The sequence below is a fragment of the Sebastes umbrosus genome, chromosome 24 (genome assembly GCF_015220745.1).
Source record: "Sebastes umbrosus isolate fSebUmb1 chromosome 24, fSebUmb1.pri, whole genome shotgun sequence".
Lineage (NCBI taxonomy): Eukaryota > Metazoa > Chordata > Actinopteri > Perciformes > Sebastidae > Sebastes > Sebastes umbrosus.
Window position 1 is genome coordinate 8,257,216 of NC_051292.1, and position 22,482 is coordinate 8,279,697.

Consider the following 22,482-nt stretch of genomic DNA (forward strand, 5'->3'; position numbering starts at 1 on the left):
ATAAGGACCAAACTCTTTCAATTTAAACTGGATCCCTGCTGTTGCATAACCCCAGTCACTCCAATGTTTTTCTTTTTCGAGAGATTTATGACCAGAGATCCGTTAAAAAAGAAAATCTGTAGTAGCTTATTTTCTTGTTGGACACTTAAACCCTGTTTGAATTTGATTCATTTTAGAGGAAGCGATGCTATAATAGTTTCAATTCTCCACGGAGTTGTGTAATTTAACCCAGTATGAATACACCATGTGTCACTTTTACCAGTGCGGGAACGTAAAAAACAAAGTGGAGAGTCATTTAGAACTGACATCATTATAATGTAATGAACTGATTATAACGAACTGACATCATTATAATGTAATAAACTGATTATAATGAACTGGTCATTATGATGTAATGATGTGTTACATTGGTGAGTGTGAAAACAAACCACTGTTTTCTGGGTTTGCTGTAGTTGGCAGTTAGAGCACGTTTGAGCAATCAGCACATGAAGACATAATCGGAGACTGAAATCATGATGTTTTCCATCTGCGCCATTAATGGCAATTTAAGTGGACATCCGTTGTCCCGTATGAGTGGTGGTCCTCCGGAAAGACACACATGGAACAAAAGTAACATTTCAAGATGTTCGCTAGTAAAACTAATGCAGATTAAATGGCACTTCAATCGTAAAGTCAATAAAATAAAGGGCACTCGCTTCATACTTTCCAAATAACATGACAGAACGAAGTACCCACCAAGAGAAAATACAGCTGTCCAAGTTCTGTCCAAAAATGACATGTTTATGAACTGAGAACTTATTTATGACACGAATTGAAAACAAAACATGGTACTGTTTAAAGGCTAACAGACAATTTATATCAACAACTTACAAGCTTGACACTCTACATTTCTGATTATATACTGTTTAAATAATATTACATTTAATAAATGAGATTATTAGCTTATTAAATAATTGAGGATTTTCTTTAAATAGCTTTTTTCCAAAAACTCCAAAACAAACAGTTAAAGGTACCCTTTGGAGTTTTTGACACCATGTTTTTATGTAACCCGATCTCATAGGAAGGCGTATAAATAGCACAACATTACAAGGACATTCCACTTGTCATGAGGACGCATTTTAGGCTTTTCGCGTGTCATTTGTACGTTGCTTTTTGTGTGTTATTTGTACGGCATGTAAAAAAACGACAGTAACGTTCGCAATTAGGTTTAGGCAACAAAACCACTTAGGTTTATGAAAAATTTCATGGTTGGGCTTAAATTAAGTACGTAAACTAAGTCAAATACATACGAAAAAAAAGTAACATGGAAAACACGTCACAAACGAACACAGGTCTCCTGGTTGAAAGTCCTGTGTTTGTATGAACCATCCACCTCACCTCCCGCCCACCATAAGCAGTAGTCCTCACTTTTTATTTTACATCGCTAACTCTGTGTAGCATATTTACGCGGTTGCGTTTACACTGCAGTCAGTACAGGCTACATGACATACAAATGACACGCCAAAAGCAAGAACAGCATTCTTATTGCACGCAAGATTCCTTGCGAATTATCGTGTCATTCATGCGCCTTTTTATGCGACCGGGCTGTTTGGTTGGGATGTGTGGGTTCCCATTTTGTTTGCATGATCCTCGCGCACATGGAGGCATATGCATGAGCACAGGCGACGTGATACACATTACTGCCAATGGATTCAGGCTATTCCAATGAGAAATACTGAATGTAAATATCCAAAGAAAATGACCTCAAGAGAACCTGACCTGTAAAAATGTCTGTTTAAAGTAGTTTGCTCTTTAAAAAGTACCATCATTTGCTACAATTGTGTGCTATCATTCAGTTTTTGAGCATTGCAATTACAGCCAGATTATGCAAGAATATTTACTCTTTGCTGTTACTTAATTATATAAGAAGCAGAAGTTTTCAAGTCAAAAGGTAACTGCAGTCTCTTATGAAGATCTTAAAATATTGTTATAATATATAATATTATATGTAAATATAACATATGTCCATATAAATGAAATTTATATCCTCAACATAAACATTTCTGTGTTTAGCTGCACCCGATTCGACTGTTATCAGCTCATTAAATGGGCATTATGGGTTGCTATAGATGTGGGTCAGTAGGTCGCTAGAAGTCGCTGTCGTCTTCTTTTATTCCTTTTGGTGATCGCCCATGTCAATCAATGATAAAACATACTAGTAGGTGTAGCAGGCCCCTTGTGACCCACATCTATGAGGCTTATAACCACTGATAACAACCATGTAATGACCTGATAACTGTCTAATCGGCTGGTTATCACTCCTTCCCACCTACCGAGTGAAGTTTTGACTATCTGGTACACCAAAATGTCTCTTCAGGCTTCTTGCCCTTTGACCTTTCCAACGGGGATCTGGTAGGCATGCAAGGAGGAAGGCTACCAAAGCAGACCAGGGGTTAAAGATCTTTAAAACATTATTGTATCACCTCTGAGCTTAAGTGTTCAAAAGAGAAAGTCATGCCCCATTAATATCAGATATTTGAGTTCACTTGTATGAACATGTCTCATGTCTAGATTATATCTCAGTATGCTTCAGACACTTTGTTTTGCTTTCCTGTCGCCACAAAGGCCCTTCTTCTAGTAATCTCTTACCTTAAATCTGACAACAAACACGTATCCCATCAAACTATCGTCTTATATGAGCATCATGGTCCTAATTTCTCAGATTGTGCTTACTTTTTGTTTATCCTGGTTCACTTAACCTGATTCCTTTGACTGTGCTCTATACAGTTACATATTTGTTAGTGGCCCAGTAACAACTGTTTGGCAAGCAGGATTTGAATCAGAGAAGGTACAGCAAGGCCTTAAGTCATTGGTTACCTCCTTCCTTGATAGATGAACGTCCTTAGTATGTTGCATTCTGTCATCTCCTTACACAAGCATCTCCAACCGAACATCTTTGTCTTAATACGATGTAGACACAAGCACTTTCAGTCTGTCTGTTCCAAATCGTCACAGAACCTGAATGAAGTCTTTCTCCAGCTTCCATCAGCAGCCTTTTTCATTTCATTGATTAATTGGCATAAAATGCAAGCAGCAAAGGAGGCAAAAATGTTGTATTTTACACTTAAAATATAAAGCTGTAGACAAGTCTGTGTGCATTCAACATGCATACGCTTAGCTGAAATGCTAGGAGTGGATGGAAACACCCAATAAATGGCAAGAGGCGGCCACCAGCTGATGGACCTGGTTCGTCAGTAAGACAGAAATGGCCATTATCTACCGGAAACACATTCATAAAGTAGATAAGAAACACCACCCACTTGGGAGGGATGTTGTGGCCCACAAAACGTCTCCGCTTCATGTGATCACATGTGAGGAGAGCACGCTGTCCAATCCGATGTACAATAAATATAAATATGAAATAATTGTTATGGTCATCAAGTTTCCACAGTGTGAAAATGCTCGATGTACTCCAACGTTGGGCGAGACAGTTCGATGTTAGCCGGAGAATTCTCTTTGGCCATCGATGATTTAAAAATGGATCCCCCGGAGATTGCCAGGAGGGCCCGGCAAATCCAGCCCCAGAAAAAGTGCAGCACGCTGGGGGAGAGGAGGATAAAGACCCAGGGGTCGATGATGGAGTTGACGGAGATAAAGCGCAGGGCAATCAGGTCTAGTTCGTGAGACTCATAAGGCTGTATGGAGTTGATGTATACCCGGATCTGAGAGAGGGATAGGGAGAGAGAGGGAAATTGAAATTAGCTGCCACTGCTAAAAGACAACCACATCCTAGTTAACATCCTGCTTTAAATACCACACTAAACGCTCTATAGCAGCAGTAACAGATAAAGACTGCGACCAGTTTATGGTGATAAGGGAGGAGAACAATATAAATTGAAACCACTTATCTGTTTAAATACCAAGCTGATACTCATCATACATGTTTAGTTTCGTAAATTGAAATGTCAATTATTTTTTTTATGCAACTGACAATATCTAATTCTATTGTTGAGGACACGCTGTTGTTGAAATACAAGAAGGAGAAAGTGGGACATCTCAGACACCAGTGACCTTTTCTTTATCTCCGTTCCTGCCTGTTCAGCAAGATAATAATCCACCCCATACAGTAAACTGCTCTCTACTCTAAAGGAGTATGCACATTGGTTTGTTTTTCTTGTACTTAGGTCCACCCTCTCGTGTCACTGCTGGTTGCAAAAAAACAACATGGCGACGGCCAAAATGCTAAACTCGAGGCTTCCAAACGGCAGTCCACAAACCAATGGGTAATGTCACGGTGGCTATGTCCACTTTTTATACAGTCTATACTCTAGCCTTCGCCATCTTGGCTGTGACGACACAGCCTAAAGGCCTTTACACACTGGGAGCGTTTTTTTTTCGTGCGACCGCACGTCAGTATGTTATTTCGAACTGTTCTTGTCATGAGTACTTTCATACAGAACGCAAAAAAGCGACAATTTCTTTTCAGAATAAGGTTGATTTTTTGGCGCCCTCAATGATGCTGAACTTTAAGCCTTAATATAATTCAAACAAAAATTCATTCCCTGTACCGTTGTGATGAATGGGGAAATCAGCCATAGATATCAAAACCGTTTTTGTACCAGGTTGTAAACATGTTTATTTCTGCAGTAAATTAAGGCATTTTAACATGGGGGTCTATGGGGCTTTTGAAACCAGCCTCAAGTAACCATTTGATGAACTGCAGTTTTTAGCACTTGCGCGTTGGCTTCATTTCTCAGCACCGGAGGTTGCCGCTTGAAGGGAACTCGTACATGTCAGTTCCCAGCCTCTCCAAACCAGAAAGACTGTTTACAGAGGGCACTTGAGTGAGTGTGTACTTTGGGTTTTAGCCTAAATATATTTACCCAAACTAACTGTTGCATAATAAATGTTAAGACCATTTGTATGTTCAACAAAAAGCATGCTCCCTAATTTTATCCTCTTACATGTAGAAAATCACTATCGCTCATCCCAGAACACACAGGATGTTTGCAGAGAACGGAGCAATGTTATAATTCAAAAAGGATATTACTCTCAGCATCGTTTTGTTTGCTTTTCAGCAGGACTTGCGAACACAGGCAGCGTATGAATCTTTGAGGATGCCAACATGTGTGTATTTAGTGGTTTTAGGAGAGGCTGGGTGGCAGATGTTGAATGTTGAGGCCGAACCAAATTGAAATTCCCATGCTGATATCTGTTTACACACAAAGATACACATGATAATGAAAGAATCTTACTGTCTTGGTACTGTCATTTATTACTATCTGCACAGTATATTCATGCACTAATGGAAATGTCGAGCACTTTTTACATAATTTATGTGAAACAAATCTTAGGTTAGGACGTCTAATAATTTACAGCCAGGTGAAATAGAGCTCAAAAAACTAATTTTACCCTTTGGGACCAGAACAGTGTTATAAAAACCTACTAAATGTATCCATAATTAGATTGATTTGGTTCGCAACAAATAGTCACTTTCCTTGTAATATCGTGACATTTATACACTTTCCGGTGAGATCGGGTTAACGGTGTTCAAAAGTTATGTTGACGAAAATGAAAAAAGGGGGAACTCCACTGCAAGAGCACAGTGCAGCACCCGGACAACAGGTACAGTGATCATACGTTAGTTATCTTGTAGTTCATCCTCAAAAAAAGCAAGCGTTTGGGCATATTTTGGTTTTAATAACTCAATAATTAGCTTTGCGAGACAAAGGTGAAATACTTTGTACCCCATCATCTACAGACTAATGTTGGTGGAGCAGAACTTCGGCGCTAACAAACGAGACTGGCTGACTTGTTTAGTTATTATTATTATTATTTTATAGGGTCGGACAGAAGTAGATTTTGACCAAATATGGCCACTGGGTTTTGCCTTCGTGTTTTTAGTCTTAGTAATGAATACCTGTCCTGTGAAAAATGATAAATGTGTGCTGTTCGATAATAGCTGTATTACAAATTCTTTGACCTTTTTAAATGGAAATTGCTTTTGAATACAGCTGTTTTTAGTAGCACCGTTGAGGCCAAGAATGAGCACTTGATTTCATTCATTGTTTCCTGTCTGCGGGCCAGATATGGCAGTGAAATCTGCAGCTACTGGCTGATGTGAATAGCAGTAAACTCCCTGGGCCGATGTCCACAAGGTTGGGAACCAGCACATTAATACAATCCATGGAAGCTATGACTCGTTCACAGGCTTAGATTGTCTTGCTGCTGGTCTCTCTGGGGGTCATAAAGGAACAATATCCAGTTACGTGTGCAGGGAAAAGTGACCTCTCAATAGGTTGTAATGTCAATCTATTCACTGGCACATCGCTGCTTCTCTTTTTCCTTTTTGTTACATTTTCAATTCACTTTCACTTTCTATCTCTGACTTCCACCCACCCTTTTCTTTTGAATTTCTCATCTCTGTGTGTCCTCATACTCATTCATCTCTTCCATTATAACGGTTTTCTTCTTAACTGACTCAGGTCTGACTACTGTAAAAGCACCCCAAATTTCAGTGGTTGTGCCAACATTGCCAATTTCATTGGGCCAGTTTCCTGTTGCTCAATCACACAACCCAGAAGCTGAATTGTTGCTATGAAGACAACAACTGCCTTCCCAGCAAACTAAACAGCTGCACTGCACTTAAGAGTCTTGCTTAAGGGGATATTAGCAGAGCTGTTAGTTTGATGGATGAGAAAGCACTTAAAACACTTACTTCTGCAGATTTTCGCAACCGCTGCAGGGAAATGGTAATTGTTAAATAACCTATTCAGGTGAACTGCATCAACAAAATCAGCTCAAAAATACAAAAATAGCTCTTACAAATCCAACAACTGAGGTGTCCTGTTTTTTTCTTTAAGTATAGAACAGCTCCATGCTAACCCCAGCGATGTTTTAAACAAAACCCCATGAGATCATTACTGTGATTAGTGGCAGGCCTCGCCATGTGTGTGAGACAGAAACAGAGTAGGCGAAGGAACGTGTGGAGACAGATTTTTTTTGTTAAGCCGTGAAATCCAACTCACACTGTGAGCCCGTTTTCTTCTCCTTTTCCCAGCACCAACAGGAAGCGTAATAAAAGTGGTAATGAGAAGTGTCTGTAATGCTCACAGAACAAAACACTGTCCTCTGTTTGAGTTTCATTTTCTACAACATCATTTTAAATCGTTAATCTGTGTGCTGAGCAAATACGTGAGTCAGAGGTGATATTCTTTCTTAAGGCTTTTGCACACCAAGTCCATATTACTTGTCTGAAATTGTCGTACTAGAGTGAAGATACTGGTATCATACGAAACTAGAAAAACCTAAGGAATCTATTGGTACCAACACTAAATCACACTCGAAATGTACGCTAAATTTTGGCGAGGAAAAACTGACATTGTCATTTTCAATGGGGTCCCTCGACCTCTGACCTCAAGATATGTGAATGAAAACTCTGAGATGAACAGAGTGAAAACTGTATATTATTAAATAACACAGATGTTGACAAACTGCACGATTTGCAGTTGAAAAAGGTAATAAATCACAATATATCGCAATACTGTAATGGCCCGTGCTTGTTGGCTCAACGAGTGAGAGAGAGGGAGAGAGAGCAGCGGTAGTCGAGCGAACTATAGAGTGAATGAAGAGAGGGGGCGGCGTTAGCGAGAACAAAGCAGTGAATCAGAAGAATAGAACGTTATTTTCTGATTGTTTCAAAGCGGTTAGGCTCTAAAGCACAAATAAACACACCCACAGCTACGCACAACCCTGCGGGAAGGTGCCGCGTGTCCGAACTTTGAAAGAATACAGCATTGTTTTTTCAGGAAAATGTTGCATAATGCCTTTAACTCGTGAAAAGGTGGTGTATGACGTTAGGAGGTTGAACTTTAACAATTTATTGACAGTTAACTGAATGGAGCGTCCATGCGACATGTTGTAGTTTTATAGGTTTAAGTCCAGGCTAGGACCTTACTCTAGTTATTCATCATATAAAGGAAAAAATGCCCTCAAAATCAGTGTATTTGGAACTAACAATTGCACCATTCAAACTCCTTTACTGTCTTCCAATCTTTTCAGTCCATCTAACACTATGTCTACCTCTCCATCAGCGTGTCTGTATTTCTGTGCCAAAAGGCTATTGTCTAGCCTTTTAAATTTTTAATGCAATCACAGATAACCGGAGGCACATCACACTTTCGATTGGACTGAAGGCGCAGCAGAAAAAAAATGTAATATGACCTTGCTGTGTGTGTGCGTGACCTCAAACTGTGGTATCACATTGCTGGCTGGACACCCATGAGTCTTCATATAAGGCTATTAATAAATGATGCTTTTTTTTTTTGCATCGCTTATTAATCTCGAACGTGCAGCCTTGGCAAGCGTGTGACCATAAAGTAAACACCTTTTAAATCTTAATACAGAGTAATACAGCCAAGCTTTCCATTTCCAGTCTAGACTGCAAGAACACTTTTCAGATGTGTTTAGAGACACTTTTCTCTACAAGTTTGTCCCCACCAATGTCTGTACCAGTGTCTCAATTTATGGACATCTCTTCACTGGAAATATAAAACGTCTGCTATCAGCAGAGAAGACATTTCTGCCTTCATCTAGATCATAAAAAAAGGAATGGGAAAGGAAATTCTACAAGAGGACTGATAAAATAAGACACAACGTCCCCCTCAGCATAATCACTTAGTGTGCTATTTGTTGAGTGAAATATGGTAAAAGGTTTTCTACATCTTCCTGCAGGGCAACAAATGGAGATGTCTGCCAATAAGTTAATGTGGCCATTCTGTTGAAATATGAGAGGAGAGGAGCGACGAATTTGAGTGATTCACCAGTATATCTGACATAGCATTCCCATTATAAGAAGAATTAATATATGGCTGACATTAATGTTATAATGTCTTCTGCCTGCAGGGGTGAAAGGTCTGGTTACGGTCGCTGGATATCTGATAAAGAGAAGGTAAGACAGGCTAACACAGCTGACATGATGCAACAATAATAATATTATTAATAATAATATTGCAGATGTGCATATTTCTCTTTTTTTGAAAAGATAGGCTAGGAGACACGCTGTATGATACGGTGATTATCTCCTTTCTCTGGCCTAATCAGTTCTCTTTCAATCTGCTGCCTCCTTTCTGTCTGTCCTTGTCTAACCTCAAACTACCCGAGTCATCTGTGTTACTCAGCCTCCTGATGAGGCAGTGGAGAAAGCTAATGTAGTAAGATGATACCAGTGTCCTTTACCTGCCTGCAGTGGTCTACACCTGGCTGGCACACAGTGTACAGTAGAGGACAATTTAATAAACCATCACTTTTAAATGTACATAAATGATGTGATGCTTTTCAAAAGATAATTTTTAAGGCAATGTACTCATTCCCGCCAGGTTACTGTAAACACCCTGTTGATATTTTGGACGTTTTTCCACTCATCTGTTAGGCAGCAATGGTCTGGTAAATTAGTGTTCCTTGCGACGATATAGGAGGTAGTGGAAATAAAAGTAAATTACATCTGACCCTGACTCACTAACACACAGTATCTGATTTCAAGGACCTTGATGGGCTTTTTGGCATCATAAAGCAGGGTTTTTCCAGTCTTAAAATGAGGCGGAGGTTCATTTGTATTCGTATTTGCTCCTAAAGTGTACTATAGTAGCATATCACATGACATGGTTAAGCTATATGTTTGAGACTGAGAATATGAAAACAAGCAGAAAGGACTCAGCCTTGGTACAGGGGGCACCCGCTCTACCAGGTGAGCGTTGAGTGTTTTTATTTAAATAAACTGCTAACATAACACCAAATGTATGGGTGTTCACATTGGTTGAATATAAGAAGAGCAATATCAAACAATGTAAACACCCATAAATGATATCTGACAGAGGTGGCCGCCTCGTAATTCTCTATGCAGGATAAAACCTGAGAAGGCAGCTCGTGGCTTTAGGTGCTAATTTTGGACCTATTTTAATCCTCGTGCTGTATATTCCATAACAAACTGTATCGCATGGAAGAATACCCACTTAGTATACAGTTTAATAGCTTTAACTCTACTTTTAGTTGGGTTAAAGTAATAAAAAAAGACTTGCACACGTTTTATGTGTCGAAATAGACTCTCGGTTAAAATGGCGGCTTAACTATGACTGTACAGACTGCTCTATTGTGTTTGCGGTCCGTGTTTGTGATGTTGTGGATGCTATTAAAATCAGCGTGAGTGCAGAACTTAATCTAATAGCATCCACAGCATCACAGACACAAACCCACAGACGCAAAGCTCTCAAGTGTGATGCCGAACGAAGGTCATGACTCTGCATTTCAAGCCACAGCTGAGAGGCAGATGGCACTTTTTGTTATCGATTTAATGATTGAAATCCAAAGTGACACTTTCAGAAGCGAGTTTGGTCACAAACAGATTGCCCAGAAGTCTTACTGACACAGCGAAAGGGGTAATCAGCGCAGGATGAGTCATTCGTGGGTTGAATTTGTACTTTGGGCCATCCATCCATCAACCCAGCCTTACTGTCCTAATCTCCAAAATCAACTTTCTGGCTCTTGTATCAAAACTGGTTTCCACTGGCCAATTCAATTAGAAATATGTCATAAAGTTAAACACACGGCTTTGTGCCAGCACTGACATTAGCTAATCAGCTAAGCCTGTTTTACATATTCTTCATATTTATGATTTATTTGATTGGTTTATGGTCAATGCATGGTAACCAACAGCAGGTTTGATGATGAGCAGAAGCTTAAAGGGGAACTATGCCCGTTTTCAAAATTCCTACATGTTATTCCTATGTACTGTATATATCTACGCTCTGTCCAAAGCCAGCAGACTCAGATGACAAAAACAGTAGCCTATAGACATGTTTCACTTTCACTTCAGTTAAAAAAACTAAAAATATGGACTTGGTGTGCAAAGACCTTTACTTCTCTGGTTTCTGGCTTAGAGAGAGAGTAGCTCATGTTCACTAATATTGACTGAACTCTCCTAGGCCATGAAAATAACATAGTGGAATTCTTAATTTGGGTGGTGTTCCCCTTAAAGTGGTTTACAACCAGGACATCTGAAAGGGTCGCTGGTGTATAATTACAGTTTCTGAGGCTGACCATTATCTTCTCATTAGGGCCTCGGTCCAAATTGCTTCCTGAGGGTAATGGTGATAGCGAACTGGTCAAATTCATCAAAGGACATTTACAATTCCGTGGTTTACTGTATGTCAAGACTGCTGATTGTATCATGTCCCTTGCTAATAATAAGATTGCTCTCTTTATTTTCTTCTCTAAAATGTTTCTAATGATATTGTTTTCTTAAAAAATACAGAATATTTATCAGTTTTTCTTATTTCTCTATTGACTTTCACAATAACAACAAGACTGGAAACCCCATTGAAATGGCACCTTCTCAGTATGTGACAGTAGTAATTGTAAAACGGTTAGATTTTTATTTAAACTCAATGAACTGAAAATATATGCATTTTGAAATAACACATCAGTACAAAACCTTTTTAAAAAGTCAGAAGATCGGAGTACTTTTACACTACGCTGACGTGATATCTATATTTAAACATCTAGTGTCTATACCTGGCATCAAGATAAGCAGCTGAGTCAGTGAAAGGCACCGCTACAGTGTTTCCTGTCGACAACTTGGCATCAGAACAGCCCATAGTCTATTGTATTATTTATGAATAGCTGCATGTCCAAAAAATTCCGTAAGTGTGCGGTGACACAGTTACACAGATACATATCAGATTGCATAACATATACAGCTAATTGTATCTGCTCTGGGTGACATTTTGACCTGCATTTGATAAGATTGTTGTGTTTGTGTGGCAAGTAATATCTTGCCACACATATTATTAATATGCATTTGTTCTTAAAGGAGCAGTGGTAGCATTTTGGAGGATCTATTAGCAGAAATGGAATATAATATTCATAACTATGTTTTCATTAGTGTGTAATCCATTAAAACTAAGAATTGGTTGTTTGTCCGTTAGCTTAGAATGAGCCCTTCATATCTACATAGGGAGCAGGTCCTCTTCACGGAGTCCGCAATGTTTCTACAGTTGACCAGAACGGACAAGCCGCTCCAGTGAGAGCCTTTCGCATTTTTACGTTACCTGAAGGCCACCGTAGTTCTCCGTCACGCTTGTGACAAAGCTTGCGCTAACGTGAGCCGCAGAGCGCAAAAACCGTGGTACAACCAGCCGCTGTCTGACTTCAGTTGCTCATTAAGTAGTGTTATTACGATAAGGACGGCCTCTGAGCGAGGCGAACGGCGTTACTACGGTTTTGCACGCGGTGGCTCATGTTACCGCAGTCTTGGAAAGGGACGAGTGTGCGGAGGGGTACTCAGTTGGTTGCGATCTGCAACCACGCTACTAAATGCCACCAAATCCTACACACCGCACCTTTAATATTGATTATGCTTTCATCACTCTCCAAGTGATGGCGGGCCATTTTTGTGTCAAATTATTGATTTCTTAAGTAAGTAGCCGTGTAATAAGCAGGATAATGTACAGCTGGCGGGTCATTGTTGTGAAATAAACCCCTTCAACCCTAACCCTCGCCCTTTTTGGGTTTATTTCACAACAATGACCGGCTCGCTGTACATTATCCCTTATAAATAACACACATATTTTCTAGATATGTTGTTTCGCTGGCGGTGGAGTTTGACCTTAACAGATGAAGAAATGGTGGTGACCCCTGTATATCAAAACACTAGGACCTTCTCACTCACTCAGAATCTAGTGTCCTTATAGGGTGGATTAGCCTTAATGAAAGTAATGAGGTCAGCTGTAAACCTGGTCACCTTTACGCTCCTAAACTTTACTTGTGTATTTTTAAAAGCATGTATGTGAGTTATGTGCTGTCGTCTTACCACCAGGGGCAGTGTGCAGATGATGAAGATGCTGGTCATGAAGACCAGCAGGATGAGATGCTCCACCTCTTCCGCCATGGACATCGCCCTGCGCTCGCTGTTGGACCTCGCCTTCACCACCGAGCCGCCGTTCCTCCTCCGACGCTGGTACATCCTGAACAGCTGGTACACCACGAACCCGTTGCACGCCACAATGGCCAGCACCAGCACCAGCATGAGAGAGGCGTACAGGTTGGCGTAGACCCGGTCCACCGCTTTGCTAGGGTTCATGTCAATGAAGCACCACGTTCCGGGGCAGTATTGTACATATGTACCGAATCCCGCGAAGGGGAGGAGACAGAATAGCATACATAACAAAAACACCACCGGGATTGCGATGTAGGCACATTTCCTGGTGACGTGGCGGCTGTACAGGTAGGGGTACCCGATGGCGAAGCACCTCTCTAGCGCCATAGAAAAGAGAAGCGACATGGTGGATAGGCTGAAGAAGGTCATGCTGACGCCAAAGTACGAACACACGCTGCCAGAATCCCCGGGCGACCCCGAGGTAGTGTTGCGCGAATGCGACATCCCCACCAAGGTAGTGTTGCGCGAGTGCGACATTCCCACCAAGGTAGTTTTGGTCGAGTACGACAGCTGCACCAGCGGGCTGACCAGGCAGGTCCCCGCCAGGTCTGTGACCACCAGCACCGTGATGAGGACGTGGAACAACGAGCGGCGCCACGCGTCCCCTGTCCTTGTGTCTCTGCGCCGCCGGATTTCCAGTATCACCAGGGCAGCCACGTTGCCAAAGATGCCCAAGGCGAACATGATGGCACTGATCACCGGGCTGACGCTGTCGTCGATACGGAGCTTGAAGTGGCATAGGTGAGTCTCTGAAAAGTTATTCACCTTGACTGAAGACATGATTTAATTTGAAAATATGTCCTGCTTCAAAAAAAGGGTCAAAAACGTGTCCTTAAAAAGTTGTCAGCAGCCATCCTGGTGAAACAGAAAGATAGAAAGAAAGAAGAACTGAGCTGTAACAATCAGTCGACTCATCAATTGGTCAACAGAAGATGAATCGGCAACTATTTTGATAATCTATTAATTGTATATATAATTTAGTTTTAGCCCAGATTAGCAATATTTTAGAAGAGAAACATAAAGTTTAAACATGTCACTACTAGTCACTTAGAGTTTACTGATCATGTGATAATAATTTTCAGATATGTTAAGACGTTCTTAAAGAGATAGATCAGGTATTTTGAAGTGGGGTTGTACGAGTTACTGATCCATAGTCAGTGTATTACCTACAGTAGATGGAGTTTGGAGAAACAGACAGAAATACCAGCACGGGGAGCAAAATAATGGACTGCTGTGGATGGGAGCAAAACAGAATTTAGACACCTAAAATAAGTGTACGCTATATTTAGATTATTTTCGCTAGTTTACCTTGCTGTCAGACAGCCCTTTCTGACGGGGAACTGAAGCTGTTATGTATGCTCTTGCCAAAGCCACCAGACTACATTAAAAAATAACTAATTTTATCTCACAGAATACAGGAGTTGCTGGTCTACCGATCGGTTAGTTTGTTTGTGTTATTGCGGGACTCTGGAGAATCCGAAACTAACTAAGCTGTTGTAAAATAAAATAAAATTTGTCAAAATTTCTCTTCTTTCCTTCCTCTCGCCCATAACCCCCTTTTATTTCTATTCATTTATTATTATTTTCTCTCTCTCTTTCTCTCTCTTGCCCCATTACAACACCAATTTCTCCTCTGCGCTCACGCCTGCATGCACACGTATACACACAGTAGATGCCACATAACAAACAGACATACATCTTCTCACACACACACACACACACACACACACACACACACCCCAAATCATAGGACAAACCCCAGTTTATTACTTTGCTGTTACTGTTACCATCATGTCACCCAATGCACTCATGTTTTTTTTATCTTGTCTTGCCTCACCTGTTATGTCTTTTCACATTAAATAAAATTAAAAAACAAAGCCGTTGTATCCATCTATGCTCTTGTCAAAGCCACTCCATTGATAAAAAACAGTAATTTTACCCCCTCACACGGGAGTTGCTGGTCTACTGCTGCCTCGATCGGTTAGTTTGTTTGTGTTATTGTTTGACTTTGGTGTTTTAAAGGGTTAGATTCACCAAAGTCACAAAATAACACAGCAACTCTTGTGTTCTGCGAGGTAAAATTGCTGTTTTTTTCAATGGAGTCTGGTGGATTTTGTGAGAACATAGACAGATACAACAGCTTTAGTTCCCCTTCAGAAAAGGGCTGTCTGACGGCGAGGTAAAGCGGTGAAAATATTCTAAATATAGCGTACACTTAAACAGATATCGATTTTTTTTTAGGCCCCGTCTACAGCAGTACATTGCTTTGCTCCGGTGCCGATACTCCTGTCTGTTTCTCCAAACTCCATCTACTGTAGGTAATACACTGACCATGGATAAGTACCTCATACAACCCCACTTCAAAACACCCAAACTATCCCTTTAGTGCTTCAAATTTGAGGCCAATTTAGAAAGTTAACCCAGAATCTGTCAGCCACAGCTCATGGATCAGCTATAACCCAGCTCATCAAACACAAGATCTTGGCTAGCAAGAAAATTTGTCTGTGATTGAACTTTAGGGAAGTCTGCACATCAGCATTTTCATACTGGCAACAACATTTGTTAACTTGCCCCTGAGGAGATCCTGCAGGATGATTTCTAATCTTACTCTCCGACTCTTGTTTTGAGTCTACGTAAACAATGTTGACCACACGCCACTCTAATTCCATGTTTGCAAGGCTTTGTCTAACTTAACTGATCCCACACATACACAGAGAAAAGGGGAGAAAATCTTCTTCCTCTCATAGAAAGGAACATTTTGCATATACTGAGAGATTCCAGGGTTTGAACTCTGCTCCAGTGTGAGATTTTGGAGTTGTGAAACCCAACGTTTCTTCCTCTTCTGTCTCACCAGATGACAAATATCAGCTGACAAGGCTGAAGGTTCACAGTTCTCACACAATTTTCTGCTCACATTGCCAGCTGTGCTGAGGATGTTACTCAATTGTGCCTTCAGTTTCACAGGGTGTGTAAGATATTGACTCACCTACATGCTCTGTAGTGCACGGTGTCCGCTCCTCTGGTGGAAGTTTAGGGCTCCAGATGTCCAAAAAAAGGCACTAATAACTGTGGAAATGTCCCAAAGCACAGAGGAGAGCTCTGCCAGATGTGTCCAGGTGTTGAGTCAGTGGATGGTTGCGTTTCGTAGAGGTTGAACGCAGGTTTTTGTGTCAGTTGGCTGAATAATTCTGTAAAATCACACATGTAAGAAAATTAAATTATGAATTGAGTGTGAAAGAGTGCACACAACGTGCTGACAGTGAAAGTTGGATTGTTTTTAGAAATATAAATGCTGCTGGATGTATACAATGTATGCCGAATTGTAGCTCGACTATAGAATTATAACATTATCAAAAATCTGCTCTGATATAATAAGCGTTTTCCAGTCAGAGAGAATAACTTTAAAATAGCGAGTTTTCTTATCGGAGTTTTGCATTAAAGCCCCATCCGCATGGACTCTACAGCTCATGAAAACGCATCCAGGTGTTGAGTCCGTGGATGGTTGCGTTTCATAGAAGTAGAACGCAGACTTTGTCAGTTGCGATGTCGGCTGAATAATACTGTAAAATCACACATGTAAGAAAATTAATTGAGTGTGAAAGAGTGCGCGCTCAGTTGCGTAAAGCGCACACAACGTGCTGACTGAGTGAAAGTTGGATTGTATTTGGAATATAAATGCTGCTGGATGTATACAATTTACGCCGAATTGAAGATCAACTATAAACTTATAAAATAACTTAAAATCAGCTCTGACATAATGAGCGTTTTTCAGTCAGAGAGAAAAACTTTAAAATAGTGAGTTTTCTTAAGGGAGTTCTGTATGAGCGCATGAAAACGCATCCAAATAATGAAGTTCTCACCTCTTTTACAACTCTCTCCCTGTAGTGTAGGCGTTCACGTCCGCGTGTTTACCGTCCAGATAGAGTCGCTCAGTGGAGAAACAGATCCCAGTGTCAAGTTAAGGTGTGTAAAGGGCGAGGCGCAGTCTGCCGTGTGAGGTAGAGATGAATGGACCCGGGGTACAGGGAGTGATGCGGTGACGTCACACAGAGAGGGGTACACCCACCCAGTGATGTCTGCAGGCTGGAGCTAGTTGGAGAGCTTCACCTTCACAAGCTACTAGATAATACTAGGCTACAAGTCAATGGGAAAATGCTCCTGGGAGTACCAAGCCTGGTGCAACCTGTAGTCAAATATATAGGGAATGATATATCAATAATTTATACCATGTCATACATACTCAATCATTTCCAATTTTAAATTCACCAAATATCTTTGGCTTTGAAGAGCACCACTACTGGTGCACAATTTCTGTAACTGTGCACAGTCACAACAGGATTATTTATAGAATGATGTTGAAAAATAATGATAATTTCTAATAATGTAGAAAATATTGAAAAAAAATGGCCATTGTTTTGTCCAACCAACAGTCCAAAAATAACTAAAATATTATATTTAATATTAAAAATAGCACAAAAGCAGCATATCTGCCCACTGGAGAACTGGAAATATTTGGCTTTTTTTGCTTTATTAGTATTATTATTATTATTGTTATTATCATATATATATATATACATTATATATAAATATGTATAAACATATGAATATATATATATATATGATAATAAAAATAATAATAGTAAAATATGAATGTAGGTATATATATATATATATACGTATATAAAAATAAGTTTTTAAATGATTAATAAAGCATCCAAATTGTTGACAATTAATTTTATGTTGAACGACTAATCAATTCATTGACTAGGAGTACCAAGCCCGGTACTTATATTACATATTACATTTATTTATTTATTTATTTATTTTAACTATCTTTGGCTTTGAAGAGCACCACTACTGGTCACTTTAAACACAGTCACAACAGGATTGTTTTAATTAAAGTTTAATCTATAGATTTTCTTTTTGATTAATCAATTAATGATTTAGTTGATAGAATGATGTGAAATATAATGAAAGGATATGAGATATATAAAACAATAATATATATATATATACTATATATATATATATATATATATATGTATATATATATATATATATATGTATATATAGGCAAACGTTAAACAGATGACTCAGCACAAGATAAGAACTAGTTTCAGACTAACTGTACAGAAGACAAAAGATAAAGCAACAACAGCAACAGCAATGATAAAAAATCGTATCGTAGTACACAGGTTTGTGTGTGCGAGCATGCCTGTGTTGGTGGATGGGTTTCTGTTGTAAATCGACTCAAAATATTATATTTAAAATGATATGAAACGGCACAAAAGTAGCATATCTGCCCACTGGAGAACTGGAAATATTTGGCCTTTTTTTTTGTTTAATTAATAAAATTTTTAAACGATTAATCAACTAACAACAGTGTCTACCAAATGTGCATGGCACTTTACAGATGTCCTGGCCTGCAAGAATTTATATTAATAACAAGAAAATTGTGATATTAATTTAGTTAATAAAGTAATATCTGTCTATTTTATGAACTTCATGTCTACTAACCAGTATAACAATTTCACATTTTCTTTGTTTTTCTTTTCAGGGTTGTGTCATGCTTTTTGAAGTGGATACGGATGATTTTGTCCAGCGAAGATGACGTCGATCATAAAGGCGTAATGCAACATCTGCCTATTTAGTGAATTAGCTTTCAAAATTGCCATATAGTGCATTAAAATTATTCTAATTGCCCCTTTTTCACCCATTTCAGAAGTAGAATAAAAGCCCAACAGGATCCTAAAATGGGCCGTGATGTATGCTGAAAGCTTTTTCAGACCCATTATGGAGCTCTTAATTGTGACATATTGCCATTATGTCATAACCGCTTCCTGTCTCACTCACCAATCTCTCTTTCTGCTCACTTCAGACCTTTTAATATGGCTAAACCCCTCAAGTGCTTCAGCTGGTGACCTATCGCATTCAAGCCACACATTAATCCATATACAGTTCATTACATTTCACAATCTCACACGTCAACTTCTCAGCGTTATTTTTAGTTCTGACAGCTCTCGTCAGAGGCAGGAGTCCTCTGCACTTCTACTTCCTGTTTCTTTTTATCTGTCTTCCTGTTGTGTCTCTCTCTCTCTCTCTCTGTGTTTCTATAGGTCAGTCTCTCCGTTAATTTCTCTGTCCCCTTCTGCCCTTGCTCTATATTTGTTTCCTCACGCAGCAGAGGCCTCTTTTACCTTGTCCTCTGCCCTCTACTGACGCCAACATACCTTTCCTTTCCTTTCCTTTGCTCTTGTTGTCCTTTCCCTTTCTTTCCTTTCCTCTCGGTTGCTTCCTTCCATTTTCTTTAATTTCTTGTCTTTTTCTTCCCTTTCCATTCGCTTTTTTGCTTAATTTCCTTTCCTTTCCTCTCGCTTGTTTCCTTCCCTTTCATTGTCTTTACTTTTTTGCCTTCTCCTCTCCTCTCCTATCCTCTCCTCTCCTCTCCTCTCCTCTCCCTTCAAATGACAGACCGCAGATGTTTAGAGGAGCAATTGTTTCCATGATTTCGATCCAGTGACTTTATTAAAAATTAAAGCACTATAACAACATTTTATATCCATTTTTTTTAATAAAGTGCTGCAGTTTTAATCCAAAGTGTCCCAGATGATAGTTTGAAACAGAATCAGGCAAACGGTAAATATACAAAATCCATGAACTAAGATTTTTGTTTGATTATTTGTCAGACTTCCTGCTCCACCCTCGAGTAGATATTGATCCAGATGATGACGGATATAATACACTATGGTGGTCATCTTAAGTGGAGATCCTCGCTGTCTGTCTGTCTGTCTGTGCTCTTTATTTAGAAGCACTTCCATTATACATCAGGTCTTAATCCACATAGCCTATACGGTATGGTGTGCTCTGCTGGTAAACAGCCTTTGTTGAGGGGCTAGCATCAGCTAACATGCTGACAAGAGCTTTATGTATTGTCTCACTCTCTCTCTACCACACACACACACATACAGGGTCCCACAGCGAGGCTTCATTTCTCTAATCACTCCTTTACGTCGACAGTACACACCCATATGTGTGTGTGTGTGTGTGTGTCCAGGCTGCTAATGGTCCTCGTCTGAATCATTGATGAGTTCATTGATTTGGGTGAATATCTGATGTCAGCAGCCTGTAATTACACACTGAAATACAGGAAAACATGACCAGAGAGGACAACAGGATCCCATTAGAGGCTAATGATTAAACTCCTCAAATTAGGGAGTGAAATGCCATTAATTGTGTATTTTATACACTGTGGCTTATTGAGAATCTATATGTAAACATGTGATCAGATTACAAGGCTGATACCGATCATTTAAAACATGCTAGACTGACTATAAAACACTACTCACACACACAAAGTCAAACATACATTCTAGTTTTCCCTGACTAAATCAGTCTGGCCTTTGGCTCTACCTACAGGTTGCTCTTGGTAGGTACAAGCATCAGCTGTTGGTGATTCAACACTAGAAGGCATATTCTATTATAGCATGTTGGTTTAGAAGCATTCAATAAAATCTACAGATGTCTAATTTTATCACTCCTAAAACTCTCTGTGGTCAATCGATTAAAATATTTAATCGTCTATAGTTCATTTTTCATCTGTTCATACTCTTATCAACATGGGAGTGGGCAAATATGATTGCTTTATGCAAATGTAGACTCGTGGGTACCCATAGAAGCCATTCTTATTCACATATCTTGAGGTCAGAGGTCAAGGGACACCTTTGAAAATGGCCATGTCAGCTTTTCCTCGTCAAAATTTAGCACAAGTTTGAAGCGTTATTTGGCATTCTTCCTGACAAGCAAACATGAAATGGATATCAAAGGATTCTTTAGGTTATCTAGTTTCATATGATACCAGTATCTTCACTCTAGCTTTAAAACTGAGCCCGCTACAACCTAAAAATGGCAAGTTGCGTTAATGCGTTATAAAAAAATATTGCATATATACCACAATAGTAAAATATGTGTTGTGCTTATAGTTTGCAGAGTGTGTAACATTTTTAATGAGATAACTGAGTAAAATTATTTAATGCTTGGCTTGGCCTGTGCTAAATTCATCTGGGCTTTTTGCCCTCAGTCTGGTCTGCAGCAAGTGAAACACATGCACAGCTGGACTGACATGGCCGGTCCAGCACATTCCATCTGGGTTATCCTATCAGTGTGTTTGGGATACTTGTCTTTCTGCATTGTCCTGAAATTGTGTGATGATGAATATTAAGTCCTACGAGTTGTACACAGTTGACTGAATGTGGATGCACTATTTGTCCTCTGTATACAGTACCAAGGATTCTCTGTGCGGACCAGCGGACCTCTGTCTCCCTCCCCTGGCTGTCAGTGCTTCATTCCAGACGTCTTGGATCTGATCCAAGAGACTCGGCCTCTCTTCTTATCTCTGTTTGGATTGTGTGCTTCAGCATTGTGTGTTTGTGTATCTGTCCTCTCTCCAGGTTTTTGTGGTGGAGAGGAGGTCGCGTGGCTAAAGACCTTCCTGTTTCGGCAGCACCTGGAAGTTACTAGATGTCCTCCCTGATCATTTTTCTTTATTTATGATGGCAGTCTATCTACCTAGTAATGTCAAACTGATTTTATATACTAATATTATTGTCTGCACACACAACATATTGTATATCTGTCCAACCTTGGACTTACATCTTTACAGTTTATTTTCTTTATGCTTTATTTATTATATTCACTGTTTACTTATTTATTATATATTTACTGTTTATTTATCTATTATCTTTACTGTTTACCTACTTATTTATTATATTGTTATGGTTTACTTCTTTATTACCTTTACCTTTTATTTATTTATTATATTTTGAGGGTTTTGTTTTTTAACATTTACTTAATTATTTATTATATTTTTATGGTTTATTTATTTATTTTCTTTAATGTTTACTTATCTATTATATCTTCATGGTTTATTATTATATTTATTGTTAACTTATTTATTATATCTTTACAGTTCATTTATTATATTTACTGTGTACTTATGTATTATATCTTTAAAGTTTATTTATTTATTATCTTTGTTTTACTTATTTATTATGTCTTTACGGTTTGTTTATTTATTATATTTACTGTTTACTTACTTATTATATATTTACAGTTTATTTATTATCTTTACTATTTACTTACTTATTATATATTAACAGTTTATTTATGATATTTACTGTTTACTTACTTATTTATTATATCTTTACAGTTTATTTATTTATTATCCTTACTGTACCTATTTAATATATTTACTGTTTTCTTACTTATTTATTATATATTTATGCTTTGTTTATTTATTATCTTTACTGTTCACTTATTTATTTTATCTTGTTATTTATTATATATTGTCCCCTTTGCTGCTGTGAAACACTGCACATTTCCCTGCTGTGGGACGAGTAAAGGGTTATTTTTTTATTTCATCTTAATTTGCTTGAGTACACTGAGCATGCTGTATGCTGCCATTCGCTACTGCGGACAGTAGGGGGCGCACAAAGTAAAGTATTTTCAGGGTGCAT

At 39.0% G+C, this 22,482-nt stretch overlaps 2 protein-coding genes and 1 long non-coding RNA gene across 17 annotated transcripts in view; 2 read left to right on the plus strand and 1 right to left on the minus strand.

Annotated features, from left to right (window-relative positions):
• LOC119483618 overlaps positions 1-8,788 on the plus strand; it is a 48,985-nt gene extending 40,197 nt beyond the window's left edge. The window contains exon 3 of the long non-coding RNA XR_005205758.1: positions 8,713-8,788. This is a non-coding gene — a long non-coding RNA (uncharacterized LOC119483618). The remainder of the gene's footprint in view (positions 1-8,712) is intronic.
• Positions 1-17,419, minus strand: part of ptger2a (prostaglandin E receptor 2a (subtype EP2)) — a 45,935-nt gene extending 28,516 nt beyond the window's left edge. For 2 of the 5 annotated variants that reach the window (XR_005205756.1, XM_037761860.1), the window contains exons 1-2: positions 16,831-17,419; positions 12,845-16,158 (exon numbers count right to left, since the gene is read on the minus strand). Coding sequence is in view for 4 of the 5 variants with exons in the window: in XM_037761860.1 (XP_037617788.1) it covers positions 12,845-13,750 (906 nt within the window). In the remaining variant the exon portion in view is untranslated. Of the gene's footprint in view, positions 1-1,746; positions 3,702-12,844; positions 16,159-16,830 lie in introns of those variants that run through there. The other 3 variants (XM_037761859.1, XM_037761858.1, XM_037761857.1) reach the window with 3 other exon arrangements.
• nid2a (nidogen 2a (osteonidogen)) overlaps positions 13,581-22,482 on the plus strand; it is a 54,630-nt gene continuing 45,728 nt past the window's right edge. For 4 of the 11 annotated variants that reach the window (XM_037761839.1, XM_037761843.1, XM_037761841.1 and 1 more), the window contains exon 1: positions 20,651-21,538. The gene's annotated coding sequence lies outside the window, so the exon portion shown is untranslated. Of the gene's footprint in view, positions 13,712-18,527; positions 18,598-20,650; positions 21,539-22,482 lie in introns of those variants that run through there. The other 7 variants (XR_005205755.1, XM_037761838.1, XM_037761842.1 and 4 more) reach the window with 4 other exon arrangements.